The sequence below is a fragment of the Labrus bergylta genome, chromosome 17, assembly GCF_963930695.1.
Source record: "Labrus bergylta chromosome 17, fLabBer1.1, whole genome shotgun sequence".
Classification (NCBI taxonomy): Eukaryota; Metazoa; Chordata; class Actinopteri; order Labriformes; family Labridae; genus Labrus; species Labrus bergylta.
The window spans coordinates 26,257,747-26,280,107 of record NC_089211.1 but is presented as its reverse complement, the minus strand read 5'-3'; the positions used below and the strand labels follow the sequence as shown (position 1 = coordinate 26,280,107).

Here is a 22,361-nt window from a genome sequence, read left to right as displayed (position 1 = left end):
GGGGGAAATTACTTTTATTGAGACTTGCTACACACACTACTGAAACACACACACACATGCACAAACAGGATCCTCTGCACTCTGCTGATGGAGAGGTGTCAGAGTCAGGGGCGTCGTAGTGGGGGTAAAAGTGGGACTGACTACCCAGGGTGGGGGGGGGGGGGGGGGGAGGCCATAATGAGCTTTTAGACAGTAAAAGCCTTTTGAACATTAATTGTTGTGAGTGAAAAAGTAAAACAACACTGCTGGAAATGGTAATAAAAGATGCTTTACAAAATTTAAATTACTTTTAAAATATGAGGAAATTTTACAGTGATTACTTATCTCCCATTTTCAGGGTGTAAAACAAACCCTAGTTGTTCGAATGGGTCGTTTGTGTGATGGAGGTGTGGTTACAGAAATTCTCCAGGGTTAGTTTGGGCCCAATGTGATATCTTTTCATGGGGCCCGGAGGACCTGGCGGCGCAGCTGGTCAGAGTGAGCAGTTGCCGATCCAATTTCCAGAACTGGTCTGCAGCAAGACTTCAACCAGCAACCCTCCGGATCCCAAATCCCAGTCCCTACAGACTCCTGCTAACTGGACTGCAGGATTGTAGATCTGTTAATGGAAAACCACTTTTTTTTGCATCCAAAAGACTAAAACTGGACGGTTAAATCAAAACAGTGAAGTATGATTTACTGCATGTCTCTTCAGATGAAATGGAATTTAAAATACTGTAAAATACTGCAAAGGTCAGTTGAAGTATCTCAACATTTAACTGAAAGTACAAACAGGGGGAGTGAAAGCAGTTTGTAACTCTGTACATCTGATTAGCATCGATAGTTTTCTCTAACTCAAAGCCTGGGGAAAATGTGAATGGATGCCCAACACCAATCACACATTTACTCCACACACACCCAACCCCCCATCCCACACACACACACACACACACACACACACACACAGAAAGTAAAGTGACAGTCCAACCACATCCGGAAGCCAATACTCAGCTTGTCGATACCCTGATGTCGAGTCCCTGAGCGCGGCTCGTTGGTCTGCAGGATTCTGAACCACAGATTACAAAGGCAACAGTTTTAAATCTGTTATTTTGAGTTTTTGTTGTATTCTGTAAATCAACTGTAATCAGAAATTAACTTCCTCGACTTTGGTTTTCGTCTCTTCGTCCTCAACATCAGGTAAGACAGACATTCATCTCTTTTTATAACGATGTCAGTTTGACTCTGCCTGGTCTATTTCTATGTTCTTTTGATAATGATTTGAGTCTCTCTGATTCCAACGTGTTTGATCGTTTATCTCCTTTTCACATGAAGTATTTTGTTAACAGAAGCTACTGAGGTATTTTTATGGAATTGTGCCCAATAGAGAGGCATCAGGATGGACTTTAGCAGAACTCATTTTAAACACATCTGAACGCCTCCCTACCCAGAGCGCTCAGGTCCTCAGACCAGCGACTCCTGGTTGGTCATCGGTCGAGTTTAAAGTTTCTGCAGCGAAAGTGTTCCCCTTCTTTAGATTCACCGTTCCACCGTTTAGCTTCCCGTGGTCCTAAAGGTTGAATTTTTGTGTTTCTTTATTTTGCTTTGATTTAGTCTATGAATGTTATCTTACTGTCTGTGGTGCACTTTGGTCAGCTCTGGTTGTTTTGTAAATGTGCTCGATTTGTTAATGTTTCCACGTTGTAATTGAACTAAAACGAGATTATGACGATGAATAAAGAAAGGAAGTGGACGACTTTGAAAAAAAATTTCCATGCAGGTTTTACAGAACAGTTTATTTAGTCGTAGTTTGAAAATCAGAATCCGTCAGGAGTCTGAGATAATTTCACTCCAGTGTCTATAAAATGGATAAATACATCGTGTTGCTTAAATCAACTGAAGTTAATGAAACTGCTATTTCATTAAAAAAGATTTATTTTACATATCTAAAATATGAGCGTCAATCATCGTTGTTAGACGAGCAGTTCAACGCTGCTCGCTGCCTTCAATGCGACATATTGCACAGCCTGACTTCATATTTTCTCTCGTCCTATTTCAGACTTAAATAGTGCAAAAGGGAGTTTTTTTAAACGCTTGTGAACTTGACGTGTGAAGGTTTTGACGACAGGACATCGAGTCTGCGTTCATAGAAGACCTGCTTTGATATCCAATAGGACCTTTTACTAAACAGGCAAGACCCCCCCCCCCCCGATGATGACAAAGTTTAAACCACAGAAGGGGCTAAAATGTGCAAAGTTGGCAATGAACGTTGGTTGGAGCGGTCCCTCGGGTCCCTCGGGTCCCAACAGAATCCAGAATCACCACTGTTGATATCTGATGTTACACAAGATCTCTGTATTGGGGAAATGAATTAGTAACTTTTTTTGGGTTTCTGCTGCTCTTTTCCTAAGTCTTGGTTAAAGCAGGCACCGCATGAACAGGGGCTACAGTCCTCGTTGCACTGGTCGCAGGTTCAATTCCCGACCTGTACACTATTTGGTGCATTTTATTTCCACTCTCTCCTCCTATGTTTTTTTTATTTTTTTTTAATCTCAAGCTGTCCTGTCAAAATAAAGGCAACAACCCCTCCAGAAAAATGTTGAAATTGTGCTGGCCACTTTTTTTTCTGGCAAGTGCAGATCCCTCAACATTTTATCGACAAGAGGATGTTGGCTTCTCCCCAATGCAAATTCACGAGCCAGAGACCGAGGCTGAGATCGATTGCTTGTTCCCTTTCAGAGGTGAACAGGCCGCTGCCTGGGCGGGTAACTGTGGGGCATGGACGGGCCCAGATTCTAATTCAGTGGAATAATTTAGAAGAACGCTGTGTGTGTGTGTGTGTGTGTGTGTGTGTGTGTGTGTGTGTGTGTGTGTGTCTCCCTAGATTCAGCATTAGGGCGACTCGTTTAACAGAACCAGAGAACACTTTGAAACACGATCATGACCTGGACCAACATACCAGATGTGATGTCACAGTTCACGTTCATTGCCAACAGAGCGTTATCATCCTCGCATTATTGAAAAAAATAGCAAAAGCTCTTCAAACATTAAGGAGCAGAGATGTCGATTCATCAACACACAGTAATTAGTAACGAGGTGATTGGCGAGGTTACTGAATGTCTTACCCGGTCTTCTTTGCAATTATATTATTTTTTCTCAAACGATATTTGACAAGAGCTTCAACATAATTTTGAGGGGACAGGACGGAGCCGACCAACACGTCCTAAAAACTTTTACTCTGAAATGATCAACTGGCTTGGTAGTTCTCATTACTGTGTACGTGTTGTCATGCCTGTGTGTGTGTGTGTGTGTGTGTGTGTGTGTGTGTGTGTGTGTGTGTGTGTGTGTGTGTGTGCCTGTGTGTGTGCATGACTGCACTCATGTGACCGACCTTCACAGTCACTGATCAGGCTTCAGGGACTACTTAGCAATCAGAAATGACATTTATTGATCAGCCTAGAAAACTCCCCCAAATCAGTTGTAGGAAGAGAAACGTGCATAATGAGTGCAAAGCAAAACAAAAAAAAAGCATGTGAGCCCGATGAAGAATATGTCCGGGTGTTGACTGAGCAGAGAAACAGTGATAAATATCATTATTTTCTGGTGGTATAAAATCGGCTTAGATTACTCATAATCATTCATACTTTCCTCAGCTGTAACAGAAATGTGGAAGCTGAGGATGTCGAGTGAAAACTTTATAAATGTGTTCATGGAAAGTTTAGTTTGAATGCTACCTATTTCCTTTGGTTTCTGTGGTTGGAGCTGCAGCGGTCCGGCCCTGAAGGGCTACTTGGGTTTTCCATTGAGTTTTCCTCTTATCACCCATTGATCTGCTGAAGTTGCTGCTGCACATGTGTTGCCATGTGGTACAGATGCTTGCATGGAGTCACTGTAAGGCCAGGAGGATTCCCTGACCAACCCGAGAAAATGTCCACCAACAGAGAAAACCAGGCCGATTAAAGAACTTCTCTTTTTCCACCGTTAACTTCTCTCGTCTGCAAGTCTGTTTCAGGATGGATCATCATGACTGGCAGCGAGGGAGAAGTAGAGGTCACAGGCGCTACGATGATGAAGAAGGTGAGAAAACAGAGCAAAGATGGCAGCTGCCTGGGAGTCCTTCAAAAGCCCTTTGTTTCTAGTGTTGAAATTGATTTTTATTACAAAGTGATACTACTCGCTGTTACACGCTGTTAACTGGAATCCCGAATCTTAAACCTGAAAGGAAATCCTAACATTTGAGTTCAACATTTTGGGGAATTCCCTTAGTGTAAAATCTGAATGCTGAGCTTACTAAAGCTAGTTGATTTGTTGATTGTCTTGCATAGTTCTTGACATGAAGATGGATATAATCTGTTCCTAACATATGCTGAGAAATGTTCACCAGATAAATATCTCGGGTTTGTTGAAGGGGATTTTATGGTTAGCAGTTTGAAACTGCTGCAATATTATCTTTGAGATATTGTGAATGTTATCAAACACCAAGGGGAAGTTTAACTTTTGACTGTTATTGTGAGAAAGGCTACAGAAATATTGTCTCAATATACACATAAATAATGCACACAAGCAGAACCTATAGACATGCATTTTCAAAGAGATGTTAGAGTGAGGGGGTTGTACAGGGATTGGTAAAATGGTACAAACAGTTGGGGATTCATTCATCTGCTCATTGGCACCTTGGCAGTAAACTGGCAATTAAATCCTTGGTCGTTATCGGGACTTCAGCGAGGGATCCCCTGGATCTAAACCCAAATCCCTCAAGACTGAGCTACTGCCGTCTCAAGTCATGTTTAAATCACAAAATCTCACATCGTGTTTGAGGAGAGATGAGCCACAGGTTCTCTCTTCAAACAGGGACAAAACATACAACTGTGCTGGAAATGCACCTGCTCCCAACTGCTTAAAAAAATGGTGTTTAACAGGTCGGTTTGATTATTTTTTGTGAGTGTGACTTCTGTTTTGTTTTTTTGTTTGTTTCATTTGTTTTGTTTTGAAAGAAATTCTTGGAACAAATTTTTGTTCTGATATGTTTTTTTTTTTTTTAACCAAACTAGTCGTGTCTTAAATAATAAGATTTGTAATAAGGGTAGGTGTAATAAGCTAAAGCTTCAGCCTACACCTTTTCGATCAAAATGTTTTTGTTTTTTTCTTGTGACTGAAATAAATTATTACTACTGAGCTGTGGTTTGATATATTGGTTATTTAAGTTGCTCAGAAGCCATACTGATCAGACTTTACGCTGATTATCAAAACATCAAAAAATGTTTTCATCAAAGCAAATTGCTTTCTATTTATTAAATACAGTCAACGTAATTCACATGTTCTCTTAGCTTGAAGCTACATCAACACTGTTTTGAAATAATATCACCACATTGATCATCTGTGCCTTCAGAATCTGTCCCTGTATTGATCTGGCACTTACATGTTCTCTACCCGTCTCTCTCTCACAGAGGGCCAGCCTGTCTACATCGGTGTTCCAGTCACCCACAGACGGAAAAGGCGCAGACATCATTCCCATGTCAGTGATGCCGAGCGGGACACACGGCACACACACTATGACCGCCACACACACCGTGAACACTCGCACAGGGGATACTACCAGGACAGAGAAGAGCACTCTGACGACGACGAGGGCAGCACAGAGCCTCAGGAGCACTCCGACCTCTCAGGTTAGACGAGCAGACAAAGTGACTTACTAGATTATTCAGAAGTTATAAATGTCAGCCAGCTAATAGCTTTGACAGACAGGCGTGGTTCTCAGACAATAAATCCTGATGATTTTGATGGTCAAGCACAAGGCTGATGTTTCTTGATTTAATTCAAATATCTCAACAACTATTCATGGTTTAGGTTTTTTTAAAACTGGGTAAAACTGTCATCATCTGTGAAGTCAAAGTTTAAAGATTGATGGATGGCCTTGTACTTGACAGAGATCTCTTAGGTAGTTGGAGGGAAAGTCCCAGTGTTTGGTGAAATCCCCCTGAGATGCAACAGACAATGTTGGGCTGTTTTGGCTGACATGCTTCTTCACTGATCTATAGACATCAAGGATAGGGCGCAGATGGCCTAGTGGTTAGGTTGTTCCCTATGTAAGGAGGCTATAGTCCTCCGAGGGGGCGGCACAGGATTGAGACCGGCCTGAGGCTCCTTTCCCACATGTCCCTACTCTCTCTCTCTCTCCCTGGTATTACATCTCTATCCACTGTCCTATCCAATAAAGGCAAATAAGCCCAAAAATAAATCTTAAAAAAAGTCGTCAAGGACAGTGATTGGGGTTTGGGGGACCAGGGTGACCCTAATACTTAAAAAAGGGACTAGAGGGTATGCTGCAATTATCAGAGAATCACTCTTCTACCCTTCAGAGGTTGATGCGTGGTCGAGGTCTTGGGAGATTGCCTTTGTAGACTTTGATGAAACCCTGAAAAGAATCACAAGGGAGTCATTTTGGGGTTAATGCAGTAGTATTGTGTGCAGGGGCCATTGCATTAACTGAGAGCTGGGTCTGTATCCTCGGGACAATGTCAAACATGTTACCAATTTGTATTGCCTCCACAAGGGTTGTCCATTGACATTGATTATGGTGGTCAAGGTCAGCATCTCTTGGTGCAGCTAGGGATTGATGGATGGATGGGGAAAGTCCACTTAAAGATGTCAGAATTGCGTCTCTGCTCCATGCAGGTGTTGTGGTTTAGTTGGGTGTTATCAAACTGTGGCTCCATGCAGGCACTGGAGGGGATTGCAGCTTAGGGTGTACCTCCAAGTCTGAGGTCATGTTTTCCTGCTAGGGTTGAAAGTCAGCTATAGCCTGAAGTGGAGAACTCTGAGTATCTAAGGATCTCAAGCGACAGTGAAATATAGCATGAGATTAGGGATTGATACTCAACAGAATTAATGTCGTCATTGCCTCAGACGTTCGTGGTAAAGGGAGGTGAGCTGCAAGTCAAAGCTTTAAATTTACCAGTTAATCTACACTCCATCCCCTGCACATAGGAATGAACCTTGGAAGTCAGAAAGTTAAAACACTAAAAGCTCCTGAAATATGTTGTTTCGCAATGTGTCTGCAATTAGCTTCAGAGAATCAGTGACAAGCTAAGAAGCTTAGACATGTGGAAGTTTAATGTAGAGCTGATATTCCACAACTGAAATAAATTATGGTTGAGGAGATGTGTTTGTATGATTAGGATGCATTAGGATTTCTATAGGTTTCTTGACCCAGAACACACTTGTGTGAAAATGTATTTGATGGAACTTTAGTGCCTTGGTAAACGCCTGGAGCACATGTGCAAAATGCTGCTTATGAGAGCGACTGCTTTGCTTATCCTGCTGTCACCTTGCTCTGGAATAACAGACGTTTGCAGTTTCTTTGGCGCAAACTTCCTCACAATGTCAAAATTCTAGTTTTTCCAACTTCTGAGCTTATTTTTGGTTTGAACTTGATTAGAAAATGATAACATGCTTAACCAACATGGTGAAATTCCATTAAACATTTTAAAAATGTGTACATAAAGGAAGCTTATGTTAGCTTTCCTGTGTTCCACTGTCGCCATAATCAATGATTCAATCTTAATTGGTGTTGCATCATTTCATAACAAATGTTATCCAGAAAGAGTAGGTCCAGACTGTGCTCTTTATTGACAAAGACCCATCATTAATCTACCACAAGCACAGCATTTGGCAACATTTAGCAAAGTCACATTGGCAAGGAAAATCACAGAACCAGACACGATTTGAATAGCCATCTGATGAAACTGTGTTGGGGTTTGAGAGTTGGAGATGCAGAAATAAACTGCCAAGTTCAACTTCAAGATTACAGAATAAAACATATTTAACCTATTTAGAGCTAAATTAACTGAACACACGGTTGTGATGGGGATTTGATAGGCATCCTTTATCTACACTTATGTTTATAGGCAGATAAAACGTGAGTCCATTTCCATTAAGAGTTTGATAAAGGTTGAAGTTGCAAGTGCATGTATGTGATGAATATTTTGCAGCATGGTCAGCGTTCCCAGGGGGCCATGAAGTCTGAAGCCTGTAAGCTGATTAGAGCTGAGGAACTCCAAGCTGTGTGTGCATGTGTGTGTGTGTTATTTGGGGTGGCTGTTGGTGTTTGGTATGCTTTTGAACTATTGCATATTCCAGCTAGGTTTCATACCAAACACAAAGTCTGAGGTGAATAGTTAGGGGGCGGGACTGTTGGGGTCATCAGAGCAAGAAAGCACGAGCTATGTTGGAGAGGATGCCCTCGCTTTCCTTGCATGCTGTGTGTTTTTGTCGTATAGTCTGAGTGTGTGTACATGTGCATAGACTTCTGGGAGGAGAGTACTAGAGGGCCCTGTGGTGTGTGTCAACCCTCTTAAAGTCTCTGGCTCGTTGCTGCTTTGGAGATTTCAGTGGATTTTTGCCACAGCTTTTCCGAAGACTGATTGAATGGCGCAGGTCTGACCCCTTAGATGACTACTCCCACACAAATCATACATGGCTAATTGAAATAACAAAACTCACTGTGGAATTAAACTCAAAGAAGTCAGCTTTAAATCAGCGAAGCGGAGAAACAAGTCGGGCAGACGAATGTGAAAGGGGTGAAGGTGTATTTTTTCACTCATGGTGGAGAGCTAAGGACACTCGGCCTCAACAAGAGGACAGGAAGCTACAAACATTGTTTTTTTGTCGACCTGAATACATCACAAGATCTTCTTCTAGTGGCTGTTACTTTTTTTGACGTCAGAGGATCCAGTGACCATGCAGGACCCTGGGGAGTCCCGTTGGACCCTACCTGGTTCCCAAATAGGTAAACAAAACTACGAGTTGGGAAAAGCCTGGGAGAAAAGTGGCAGATACGTGCTCCATTTGAGTGAAAAGGTTGGAAAAGCTGAGGTCACTATGGAAATAGATTTAATTATGGTGTCACTGCATTGACTTTATTTTGTTGACTTTGTTAGCAAAAGAGAAAATGAACATTGTTTACCTATTGCCAATGTCCATAATCTTTACTTATTATATTAGTATTCTAATAAATCAAACATTACATTTTAAGGATCAGCTTTTTCTCGTAAATGACCAATTCTTATTTTGCATCGACTTTTATACCATGAACTATTCCATTTTGAATGCCAATGAAAATCACATTTTACGAGGGTTCATTTGTTATTTTTGGGATTCCCCGTGTTGTTTAAACATCTTGCTAAACCGATCATGAAGCCGATGTGGGAAATAATAGTGATAAATTGAAAGTAGCATTGAATTTTAAGACACTTGGGAGACAGCGAAACAAAATGTGAAACATTATTTACATTTTTAAACTACATTAAGTTATGGTCTAGGTTAAAAATCAAGCAATCATGGAAAGACATTCACTGATATCTAAAATTATGTACTTTCCATCTAAACGTATGAGCACTAAATCAGGTATTTCTTAAATCCTTTTTTAAACATATTTTTGGTCTTAATTACTATTATGTAATAAAAAAAACAAGATAAGATGCTCACTGGATTGATTTAACTGGCAACTAAGAAACGGGCTTGCAATGCCTGCAATTTAATCCTCGAGGACAAAGTGTGAGTACATCCATTAAGAGTGTTGTTTTTGCAACTGAGTGAGATGTTTTTGACAACATTACAGAGGGTATGCACCAAGTGGAAACCTCAGGTCTTGAAAGCTGAAGTGTAAAATCCGATAGTTTGTCGAGTGTCGCTTGAGTCTAGCTCCGGGAACCCTCGAAGTCACGCACACACAACAGCCAAAAAAAGCAGTTTTTACAGCATAAATTAAGTTATGTTTATAATTATGCTTACAGCCTGGTAAAAAAAAAAAAGGTCTGATTACGTAACGGTTCATCAAGAGGCTTAAAATCCGCCTCAGCTCCAGGTCAACTGAAAGTTAGGCTGAGAAAAAGGATTTCCATCACGGCAGTTTGCTGCTGATGAGCCTCCGGAGCCCCCTGCCGTAAAAGATGGCTGACGTCACTCAGGCTTCGTCCGTTGATATTTACAGTCTATGGTATGCATGTGATGTCACGGGGGGCGGAGCCACTGCACTTCCAGCCAGCGAGTGGCAGAAAGCTCGTACTGGTGTCAGGGAACAATAAGATGTAAACGGCTTTAAATAATTTCATTTATTTATTTAATTAGGACAGTGCACATTAATCAACATATCAACAAAATAGTATCCATGTAAATATGCCAGAATTAGCACAAAAGCAAAATTTAATCTGTAGTCCTAAAGCAGGTACTAACAAAAAATAAAAATAATAATAAAACAAATGTACAATTACAGGACAGTTTGAACAGAACGACACACACAAAAAGCTCACAGACAATTTCACAAACAAATTGGACACTGTCGTTGCATAAGGAATAGCAGACCCACATGTAATTAGCTAATTAAAAATCAGCTGAAAAGAGACATTTTCTTTGGGTTAGTATACATCCTCAGCTGATCTAGGGATCCTTTCTGTAATGTTTCCAGAAATAGTATTTTAGTCATTTCAGTTGGTTTCACACATGTAGCTACAGGAGCTATTCAAGAACTCCCTGTTCCTATCAATGATTTAGACTCCAAAAAGTGGAAGTTTAAAAACAACAGAACTTGTCTCAAGGGCCTGTATGTGGGCGTTTGTTTTTTTAACTAATATAGTCTGAAATGATGCAAAATAAGACATCAAGACCTCCCACTGTGAGGCTCTAGTGGCTGGTCAGAAAGACTTTAAGTTCTGAGACTATGTTCTCGGAGCGGACCTCCGAGTGTGATGTGACCTGATGTGACTGAGCAGAGAGAGTGATGGAAACAGCTACAGTGTGGTTAGCTCCATGGAACATTGTATTGTATTATAGTGCTGTTAACATAGATTACATAATTGTCCTGTTAGTGGAAGCGCATCACAGTCACATGATTTTCTTTTGACATTTGTTGAAACTGCGTCCACTGAGATCGTTCAGGCGCTCGTGTTATTTTTTCTTTTTTAATATTTAGGGTAAAAAAGAAGGGAAAGATTTGAAAACTGGAAAGTACAAAACTAATAACTACTTGCTTGTGCTAATTCACACGTGCAAACAAACAGTGGTAGGATCTGAGTCAACAGAGCCTCCAGGTTTGGATGTTAATGTTCATCGATCCGCTCAGAGGGAAATTAGAAAAAGATGCCGCCTGATTAGATATCTGATCCTCATCAGATGATCTGACCTGCTAATTTGCTTGTTCACAAACAGTGATGTGATTCTTTTGGATTAGTAAAGGCCTGTTTATAATGTCTGATTTACTAAAACAGCTCTCCATGGATATTGAGTCAACACATTCCTATTCCGATTTTAAACGTTTCATTTAAAAATGACCTTTCATCCATAATGCTTCTTTTTGGTGCCCAACTGTCATAAAGGGAAAAAGAGCTTTCAACGCTCTCTCATTCAAGCGTATTGAGGTTCCTTTAACGTCCATAGATTATCCTAGTCTGTCTAAAAGGATGTAATGGTCACTTGTCAGATGGAGAGGCAATGTTTCAGCCTCTCCATCTGGTAGATATCAGGCTGTTTTAATGAACATGTGAACACTGATCTGCTCTCTGGGGAACACAAATAAGATAATCCAAGCTTCAGTCGTTGAGATATTTCAGTCTGAACCAAAGTGGTGGAGCAACCACCATTCCAATCAATGAGGCCATCACAGGCAACAGATTGGTGCTTTTGTGTTATTCTAAACCAGAGCTGTTGGTTATCTTGCCAACTGGACCAGCTTATTGGAAAAAAATTTGCCTCCGATTTTTGCTCACATGTGGATTTAATGGCTAAACGTTCCTCACTTTGCCCTCTCTTTGCAGTATCTCCTGCAGCAGAGCGACTGCGCCACATTCTGGGGGATGATGACAACACCCCAACACCTACAATATTCACTGAGATGGACACACTACAACACGAGGGGGATGAGTTGGAATGGAAAGAGTCTGCGAGGTATGTACACAGACATACACACAAATGTACTGGCCTCAAAGCTTTCATTAATTTAGGATTTTGGGGTCACCTTTGAAAGGATTAAGGGGTCGGGGGTTGAGAGATTATGGCTGCTGAGTGACAGAATTTTAACACTACATGTGATTAAAGATACACTTTAAATTGCTGCTTGACGCCCCGGACATGGGACAAATCAATCATTCATTCTGTTTTTAATCATCTCTGCAGGTGGGTGAAGTTTGAGGAGAAAGTGGAGGAGGGAGGAGAGAGATGGAGCAAGCCTCACGTCTCCACGCTGACCCTGCACAGCCTGTTTGAGCTCAGGACGTGTCTGCAGACGGGAAGCATTCTGCTCGACCTGGAAGGCTACTCACTGCCACAGATAGTGGGTGAGTCAGACGACTCTACAAATCAATAGTGCTTGAAACATTTCAAAAGGCCTTTCATTGACCTAATTTTCTATCGTCCAGACAGCAGATGGTTTATCAATCAATCAATCAATCAATCAATCAATCAACCAAACTTTATTTATACATCACCTTTCAGACAAATTAAATTGCAGTTCAAAGTGCTTTACAAGAGTGCAGAAAAGTTATTGATGAAAAAGTAGTTTATAAAAGACCTTACTTATTGCTATATTACAAAGACTCGGCCTATCCATCATGAGCACTTTAGCAAAGCAGCAAAAGTTAAAGGGATCGAACCCTCAACCTTCTTTGAGACAAACGACTCTACCCACTGAGCCACAGCCGGAGTATGCAAAAAACAATCTGCACAAGGAGATCTGATATCATATAATTTTAGGATTTTAAGACTTGATGTCTTTGTGAGCACTGTTGGGCTGAGCTTTGTTATCCTAAAATTAAATGTTGAGGACGAGCGAGAAACAAAAGGCTTTGGCCCACTTTCACACCCTTTACCTATATTAACAACATGAACATGTGATAGAACCATGTTGTTGCATTCACTGAAATAAATCAATGAACTGTTTTACTAATAGGAATAATGTAATGCATGTAAGGGCGGACATCAATCACATTATGGTTTGACCACTGTCCAGTAAAAATTAAACATTGATTGAATTCTAAAAACAACACATCGACATTGTCAGTGAGGGGCGGCAGTAGCTCAGTCTGCAGGGACTTGAACCGGGGGGGGTTGCCTGTTCAAGTCCCGGTGCGGGCCAAATCTGGAAATTGGTCTGGTAGCTGGAGAGGTGCCAGTTCACTTCCTGAGCACTGCCTAAGTTCCCTTGAGCAATGCACCGAACCCACCCACCCCCCCAGATCAGGAGCGCTAGCAGCGGTGTCTGTGCATGTCCACTTTTTGTGAAAAAAAGAAATAGTAAATAGAGAGCACAGTTCACCAAAGTCAAATTCCTTTTACATGTGAGCATATCTGGCCAGAATACATGCAGCTGATTCTGATTCTGAACTTTTCCCCCAGATGAAATTGTGGATCGGCAGATAGCTGACGGTCTCGTTGCACCGGATCTGAAGGAGAAGATCAGCTTTGTGTTGCTCAGAAAGCACCGTCACCAGACCAAGAAACCAATCCACCGCTCACTTGCAGACATTGGAAAGTCCTCAAACCCTGCTTCCAGTAAGTTTTTTTATTGTGACCTAAATGTCAACCACTAATCAACAATCACCAAATGAATCAAATCTTCTAACTACATTCTAACGCTTCTTTTGTTTCCTGCCATGTTGATCACCTTTCTTTGTATAATCAACGTTTTCACATCTTCTGCTGCTACTGCTGCTCTGTCAGACCGTAGTCCTCATGCTAATCTGAATCGTAGCACTAGTTCAGCCTCTGGGATTCACCGCTCCACAGAAGACCTACGCTCTCGACAGTCAGGCAGCCTCGGTCACCTGCGTGAGTTCACACACACCAACATTCCCACATGAGTTCTTTCCTATCTCACAATAACCTACAAACCAGGAGTGGAAAATTAACACCAAGAAGAATTCAGCTTTCGACATTTCAGGTTTCTCTTGTTACCATGATCATATTAACCCTCAGATTTGTCAGGTGACCCTTAGGGGGGAATTCCCCCCAATGTTTGGAACCAGTTGACTTTACTATCACACTTAAAGGCTTTATATGCAATTTTTTGATCCAGCAGATGTCGCCCTTGAGCACCAGCATGAAACCAAAACAACTTGAGCTGCATTGTTGTGTTAGCATGCTAATGCTAGTGATCTTTATTATGCTGGTATCTTCACACTGCATGTAAATTTACCTGAAATGAGCGTGATCTAGAAACACAGTTAAGCAGTGAGTACAGTATGTTATTCTTCTTTTCTCTAGTCCCTCAATTAAACAACTTTTATACACGAGGGGAGGAGTCAGCCGGCCGTCCCGGCGATGTAAACAAAGTGAAGATAGGACTCTGAAAACTCTGAAAACATCACAGACAGTGGGACTCGGGTGTTACACCCATTGTAGACAGTCATGACTCAGAGTTATTATAGAGGATATACTTGATTTATATTGTGTGTGAAAAATCACATATAAAGACTTTAAGGATGAAGGCTCAAGCATGTCGTTATACCCAAATTGGGATAAGTTGTACAGCTAGCAGTAACTTCTCAAACAGGCAAACAAAAAACAGAATCAAGAAAGAAAATCAATAAGTATCACACAAAGTTTTTCAAAAGGCTGATAGCAACAGGGGCTAATTATATTTTTAGTCTATCGATTCAGTAACTATCGGATAATTTTATCGCAGGCATATGCCGATATTAGTAGATTTATTAACTAGTCAAAAATAATTTCATTAAAATATCCTTGAATTACACGAGCAGTTCTCCTTCTTGCTGTCACCAGCAGAGGGCGCTATATGGATTACAACAAGCATTATAAAGCGGTGACGCATGTAGATGCGCAGTTACTTTCCAGTAGAGTGACCATCTTGTCTTCTTTATACCTTATATCTCGTTTACAAGTGCTAAAGATAAAGATAAGGATAAACTATATTGATCCTCCATTGGGGGAAATTTCTTTGTTACAACAGCTCAAAAACAGAAGTATAATTAGTAAAAATAGCAAAAAGTTAAAAAAACCAACATATTTACATCAATTAAATAAAGCAAGAAATTACAATAGAGATAAAATAATACAAGGCATATACTATAAAAACTTTCACTTGTGGAAAGACAGAGGACAGTTCTCACACAGTGTGTAGAATTGTGATTGTGATTGTGAACATCAGGTGGTAGTACTGTTGAACAGTCTGACTGCATATACCTATATATCATTCTATCGCTACAGATCAAACATAGCTCTAATAAAGTTATCAACCAATATATATTGGTATCAGGTATTTTGTCTCCCCAATATTGATATCGGTATCAGCCCCAAAAATCCCATATCGTTCGGGCCCTAATAAATATAAACAATTACAATTTGAAGAATGAAAATAATCAGCTTCATAAGTGTTTAATGAGAACAGAAAAGCAGAGAGAACATTTTCTAAATCTTAAAGATTCACATGATGTGTTTAGTGAGAAACAATGAATCTTTACATCAAGTCTCCTCACGGTGCCTCTAACGGCTGGACGTCAGACTTCTAATGAAGTTTTTTAAACTTGTATTGGTACTTCACTGAAGCAACAGAGAGCCTGCTCTGAGCCCAGCTGTATCCCTGCTAATGAATGACTGAATGATTTGAAGACTTGATTTGTCTTTGTGTTTACACAGACTGACTATAAATACAACGTGCTCGACATAATGTGTGTTTACATCAGAGATTTGGGACCCTATTGTATGCACCCTACCTTAAGATATTTTTGGAATCTATCTGGACGGAGAGGATTAGGAGAGGGCTTTTTGGGCTCTGTGTGGTATGTTTTTGTTCTCTCTTTGTTCCCAAATCTGCTTTGACCAAAAATGGGAAATGAGTCATTAATTCATAATCCACCCCAGAGAAACAACTGGTCAAGTTCTCGCGCACATTTTGGACATACCTGAATACCCTCTGTGTTCCTTTTATATTTCAATCCTTAGTCAGCATTACTGGACACACTGAGCGAACTCAGACACTAAAGCCTCTGGTATTTTTTATTTTAACCAGCAATGTCATATTGTATGTTGAAAATAATTATGTTTGTATGGTTTATTTACAGATCCTGCCCAGAGCCGAAGCATGAACGACATTTCAGACACACCAAGCACAGACCAGGTAACATATATCTGATATTTCATGTGTGGGGAACAGCGGGCTGAGTAGTGTGCATGTGTTGGGAAGGCAGGATTCATAAGGTTTTACAGTATGACTTACTACAAAGACTGTGGTTTGCAGCAGTAACAACACTGGTCCTCTCTGAGAACCAATGGGGGCCTGAGGGCTTACTGTGTGTTACAGGCTGTTATAGTTGAAAGTAACACACTGTAGTTTAAGTATGCATTTTCCACTTCCTGTTCCTACAGTGAGGGAAAATAATTACTCTCTGATGTACATCTATTGTATTGTAGAATTGTAATTTCATTGATTTAATTCCCAAACAAGACAGCAGCAAGATCTGCTTAACATTTTAATATAGACTTTAAAACGGTTTTGAAATAACAGCCAAATAACAGAATTTCAAACTAGCAATTGTAAATGTGATGAATCACAATTAAAGATGTTTTTTTTGACAGCCCTAATACAAAGATGTTTTTTTCACTGAGCCAAACAAGAACTATTCATCTTAACCAAGAGATAGAAACAAAACAGACCTTTTAACCAGTGGCGGTTCTAGACCACTTTTACTGAGGGGGCCAAACGGGGGCCAGTTGTTTTATCAGAGGGGAACATTAAACCAGGTGAAAAATAGACAAAGATGATCACTTTAAAATATATATATTATGCCAAATAATAGCACACATCATTAAATACCATGATTTATATTTGTTTCAGTAACAGAATTTAATACTAGATTGTGAGTCCGGTTTTTTAGTCACTGTGTATGTGTTATGAGGGGGGCTCTTCCTTTTGGAGGGGTGGCCACAGGGGGGACTAAGCTCACTGTTACAGGGGCACTGGCAACCGCCCATACTTCTAACAGACGCCAAAAGAGGGAGGCGTAAAATAGGGCCAACATTATTTTTATACTTTATATTTAAGTGAAACCATTGTTAATGGAAACGTGTAAATGTGGATTAGAGGTAATTGTAGAGCACTTCTGTTCAAAAAAAAGTCCAGTTCACTGCCGTGTATGACTTCACAGTAACATCAGTGGTGGTGTTTTCCTCGGGCACAAAGCTCCTTAAGAGGCACAGAGTTCATGCAGTTATCTTTTAAGGTCCAAAAGAAACCTTAATAAAAAATAAAACATTTATTTGGTGAAGTTGGTGCAGCACCTTTGTCCTACATGTTCCCATGTATTAACTATCACTCTGTGTTATTATTGATTTGTAATCAGCTAATCTCCTGTTGCCTGTGGGGAAAAAAAACAATGATGGTTTATTTCAGTACTTTGGACAGTTGATGGACTATGAAGCAACATATCCCATATCCCTGTGTCTCCATTTTGTTTTTGTTCATTTGCATGCTGCTGTGTTTGCGTTCCTTGAACAGCTGAGCCTCACTTTATGAGAAGGTATACTGCGCTGTCAGAACGACTTAATCCCTCTAATCCACACAGCCTGGTTGCTGAAGTAGGAATTTGGTAAATTGTGTTTGTGCCAGAATGTGTACTTCTAATCGTGTTTGTGTGAAGATTTTTAAGCTTCTGAGTTTGCTAAATTGTTTTAACTCCCTAAACAGTAAGACAAAGAAGTTTCATTTTCTCCTGAACAACAGCAAAGTAAACAACGACTTGAGGTTGTGCTTTAGTGCATCATTGCAGATCAGCTGCATACATTTAGTGTGTTTGGTAAATATCTTGATCACAGAGCAAAAAATTAACTCTTACATGTGCTCCCTGAGTCTGATTTAATTATTTATTGACAGGCTGGCACAGCACCAGCAGCTTCTTTTGATCTCACCAACATGCACTCTGACAATTGAATACATGATGTAATGACATGCAACAACTACTGCAGGACTTTACCACTAAATCACTGGAACAACGTCGCTGAAGGTCAAACTCACTCGGATTGAATTCATTATTGTTTTTATTAGTTTGTAGTTTGTGAGATCAAAATATGTTGTTCACAGTTGCTGTGGAGCAGGATTGTAAAGAGAGAGTGGACGAGGACCAGTTGGTGAATTGACTCTGAAAAGCATTAACAGATTATGAGGAGATTTTAATTTAAGCACTCACCACTCCACTGCCACGTGCTTCCTTAGTTAAGAGGAAAAGGAAGGGTGTGCCAAAGGAGCTGCACAACCGTGTTGTGTGATTTAATGCTGTATTTGATTCCAGGAAAACAAGTACCCAGAACGCTCTGTGAGGATGTAATGCTCATTTAAAGACAACAAACTGGAAGATGCTTCAAAGTTAACATCCAGGTTTATTGGATTCTTACTTGTCATGGTTTTATTGATAATTGGCGGAAGGCTGTTGTTTTGTTCTTGGGAAGGTTTACCTTGTCCTAACCAGTAATGGAAGTATGTCCACAATAAAAGACCCAAACAACTGTAACGATCAAATTTCCCTCTGGGATTAATAAAGTATTTCTGATTCTGATTCTGAGCACGCAATATAATAACAAAACAGAAAAATCTCCCTAGAGCAATATGATGATAGCCAACCCAAAATGGATCGACCACTATAGAACCTGGATCAGAAACTGTACTTGAGTCACACCCTGGGTCTTTTTGTTTAGGTAGCCCTTGCTTTGAGACGAAAAATGAAGGCCACTGATAATGGCTTTGGGTGACAAACTCCTGCAAGACGCAAGGGAGGGGAAAACGATATGCTAAGAAAGGACTGCAGGTTTAAGGAGGATCCAGCATTGATTGTTGTTGTCTAAAATCCTATATGTTATTTCCGGTAACGATTCAACCTTTTGTTTGGAACAGCCCCACCACTTGACGTCACCAGCTCACATGATGTGACTAGCCATCAACACACAGTTAATGTAATTGATCATGGCACGCACGATAAACCAGGAAAGGTCAGCTGCAGTGATTGCTCAAACATGTGATTTCTACTCATGTTCTCTCTCTCTCCGGCTGCCTCTTTCTGTTACTCTCTCTCTTCTGTTAGTTGAAGAATAAGTTCATGAAGAAGATTCCTCGTGATGCCGAAGCATCCAATGTCCTGATTGGTGAAGTGGACTTCCTGGACAAACCCTTTGTGTCTTTTGTACGCTTGGCCCAGGCCACGACTCTGGGAGGCCTAACGGAGGTCCCTGTGCCGACCAGGTGGGTGTCTCCTTTGTTTCCCCTTTTTCTTTTATCTCTGGAGTGTGTGGCCTTGCATTGATTAGCCCCCTCTGTGCTGACAGGTTTCTCTTCATTCTGCTCGGTCCTCATGGCAAAACCAAGTCCTACAATGAAATTGGAAGAGCGATTGCGACGCTCATGGTGGATGATGTAAGTAACTGGTACTGGTCACTTTTTTGATAGACTTCACTCATACACACATTGAATTGATTTATTTTGTTTTACTTCCTCTTAGCTCTTCAGTGATGTTGCCTATAAAGCGAGGGACCGCGATGACCTGATTGCAGGTGTCGATGAATTTCTAGATGAGGTGATTGTTCTACCCCCAGGAGAATGGGACCCCAAAATACGCATCGAGCCTCCCAAGAAGGTTCCATCTGCAGAAATGAGGCATGTAAATTAAACCAAACAAAATCTTATTTAGAACTGTAAATTAGTGCAAGCAATCTTTAAACCCCATGCTTTAGTCTGACAAGGATTTTAGCCTCTTGAGGCAAAAGCTAATATATATATATTTTTTAACTTTTATTCACCAAACCGTACACACACACACTCGCACAATAAAAAAAAAGAGACACAAACAAAGAGGGGAACTGTGGTACGATACAGTTTTGCAAGCAGATTTAGACAAAAACAAACAAACAAACAAAACAAAACAAAAGGAAAAGGGTCAGTAAATAAAATGAATGAAGAGTAAATGAGAAAACAGGACAAAGAAAAACACGGGGATAGTAGAGTAACAAAATGATGTAAAATAAAACTGGTGGGATAGGTTGTACACATGGTGACTTTTTGGTGTTATTTGTTTTGTTCTTTTACCCCTAAACTCTTGTTCTGTCATCGTTTGGTTTTCAGGAAGTCAGTAATGAACCTGAGTGAGTTGGGTCAAATGAATGGCTCGGCGAGTGGGGCAGCCGGGGGAGAAGATGAGGAAATTCCAGCGCCACATGAGCTTGGAGAGGAGCTGAAATTCACTGGGAGGTATGAGAGGACTAAGTCATATTTCACATGTTACGAGGTTCCAGATACATCCTCGTTCTGTCATCTTAACAATTCATTAAACCTTGGATCGTAGGTTTGCAGGTGGATTATGGCTTGACATCAAACGGAAGATCCCATGGTATTGCAGTGATATCTACGACGGCTTCCATATCCAGTCCATCTCTGCTGTGCTCTTTATCTACCTGGGTTGCATCACCAATGCCATCACCTTTGGAGGACTGCTAGGGGATGCTACTGACAACTACCAGGTCCTCTTAAAGACCGCAACAGCCAGTGCCATACATGAAAAGATTTGTCATTACACCACATTTAACATGATTATTTTTTTCTTCACTAAGGGGGTGATGGAAAGCTTCCTTGGCACGGCTTTAGCAGGGACTGTCTTTTGTGTGTTTGGCGGGCAACCTCTCATCATCCTCAGTTCAACTGGACCCATCCTTATCTTTGAGAAACTGCTTTATGAATTCAGCAAGTAAGTGGCACACAATCAAAAAGGCAAACATGTGCACAGTAAAGATAACCAGAGAAAAAGCGATGCCAGCACTATGTCTTTCTCTACAGGAGCAATAACATAGACTACATGGAGCTGCGTCTGTGGATTGGCCTTCATTCATGTCTACAGTGTTTTTTGCTGGTAATAACAGATGCTAGCTACATTATCAAGTACATGACCCGCTTTACAGAGGAAGGTTTCTCCAGCCTCATCTCCTTCATATTCATCTCTGATGCCATAAAGAAGATGGTAGGTAACATGATGTCATTTGAATTGGAAAAACTAACTGCCTTGCTCATAAATTATGTGTAAGAAATAACATAGCCTCTTTGTTACCAAAGTGAAGCCAAAGAGAATGTGACTTAACCTCTCACAAGTGGAAACTGTTTTTTTCTCACAGGTAGGAGCCCTTAAGTATTACCCAATCAACCGCAGCTTTAAGCCAGACTACATCATTGGCTATAGGTGTGACTGTATCCCACCAGACCAGGGTGAGTACACAAACAGTTTGTGTTTTGAGTTTTTTGTTTATATTTTACAAGGTTTTGAATTATTAATAATTTGAACGTTTTTCGATACCTAATGTATATACTGTACATTTATGTCCCTAGTGAATAGATCATCATCGTCATACTTAGGAAATGACAACACTTATATAATAAGTATATTATCTGTGTTTGTTTACTGCTTAATTAGCTAAATGTAGCTAACTAAGGTCTGTGTCCACTTCGTTCTGTGTGTATAAAACAGGGAATATTTCAGTGCGATTAGAAGCAGATATTTGGTCTTAACGGTGCTTTGATTTCTTTCCTCTCTTTTTGCCTCTTTCTTGGATGCTGTTCGACAAAGTGAGTGTGCACATGTGATTAAAGGCGGTGGCTTAATGTGGTTTGATAGACTTTCCTGAGTCCTGACAGTTGCCTGGTCGACAGAATTTGATTAAAAGTCTGCTGTGATTGGTCCAATTAATCAGTTATATAGCATAAAGTGTGTCAGTGTGTTTAATATACAAAAAGATTTGGTGAAACTTTAACAGCAATTTATGGTTATAAATAAATGTATATTATGACACTTTACTCAATGACCTACAAACTCATGTTATTTAAGAATGTTTTTGTTCTGATTTTATCTTTAATTTCAGTTTCTGTCACGTTACATTACCTATCATTCATTTGTTTCCTTCCTGTTTTTTTTTTCCTCTTCAGCATCTGTTAATGTTTCAGCTCCACTGGCAGACGATAATCTGACTCTGTTGGTAAGTGACCAAAGACAGTAAATATCAGTCACAGCCTGTACTGTATTTATGAAGTATTTCACAGAAATCAGTCTGAACTGTGATGCATTTCGTCGTCCTACTATAAGAAGTTGTTTCCCCAGCTTTCACTTTTTTTGAGAAATGACTCCTACCTGTGCTAATAATTTAAAGAGAATTCCTCACCTGTTAAATGCTTGTAGGAGAAAATGCAAGAGTTTTCTCTGTGGCACTGTGGTGTCGTTCTTCTGTTATCTTTTCTCTCTTTCATTTTCTTCTTCACTTTCAACCCATCCTCTCTTGGCTCTTCTCCATCCTATGTGTTTTCTCTCCCCATCCCACGTGTCACCCTTCTTCCTCCACCTCCTCCTGTCTCTGTA

At 40.4% G+C, this 22,361-nt stretch overlaps 1 protein-coding gene across 12 annotated transcripts in view; it reads left to right on the top strand.

The window, feature by feature from the left end:
* Positions 1-968: 968 nt before the first annotated feature.
* slc4a5b (solute carrier family 4 member 5b) overlaps positions 969-22,361 on the top strand; it is a 32,712-nt gene continuing 11,319 nt past the window's right edge. For 6 of the 12 annotated variants that reach the window (XR_010669038.1, XR_010669036.1, XR_010669037.1 and 3 more), the window contains exons 1-17: positions 969-1,176; positions 3,979-4,053; positions 5,424-5,642; positions 11,787-11,916; positions 12,145-12,305; positions 13,363-13,518; positions 13,687-13,794; positions 16,047-16,102; positions 19,056-19,213; positions 19,297-19,384; positions 19,470-19,624; positions 20,090-20,215; positions 20,310-20,484; positions 20,575-20,708; positions 20,798-20,982; positions 21,134-21,220; positions 21,935-21,984. Coding sequence is in view for 9 of the 12 variants with exons in the window: in XM_065965830.1 (XP_065821902.1) it covers positions 3,990-4,053; positions 5,424-5,642; positions 11,787-11,916; positions 12,145-12,305; positions 13,363-13,518; positions 13,687-13,794; positions 16,047-16,102; positions 19,056-19,213; positions 19,297-19,384; positions 19,470-19,624; positions 20,090-20,215; positions 20,310-20,484; positions 20,575-20,708; positions 20,798-20,982; positions 21,134-21,220; positions 21,935-21,984 (2,052 nt within the window). In the remaining 3 variants the exon portion in view is untranslated. Of the gene's footprint in view, positions 1,177-3,344; positions 4,054-5,423; positions 5,643-8,256; positions 8,765-11,786; positions 11,917-12,144; positions 12,306-13,362; positions 13,519-13,686; positions 13,795-16,046; positions 16,103-19,055; positions 19,214-19,296; positions 19,385-19,469; positions 19,625-20,089; positions 20,216-20,309; positions 20,485-20,574; positions 20,709-20,797; positions 20,983-21,133; positions 21,221-21,934; positions 21,985-22,361 lie in introns of those variants that run through there. The other 6 variants (XM_065965824.1, XM_065965822.1, XM_065965825.1 and 3 more) reach the window with 6 other exon arrangements.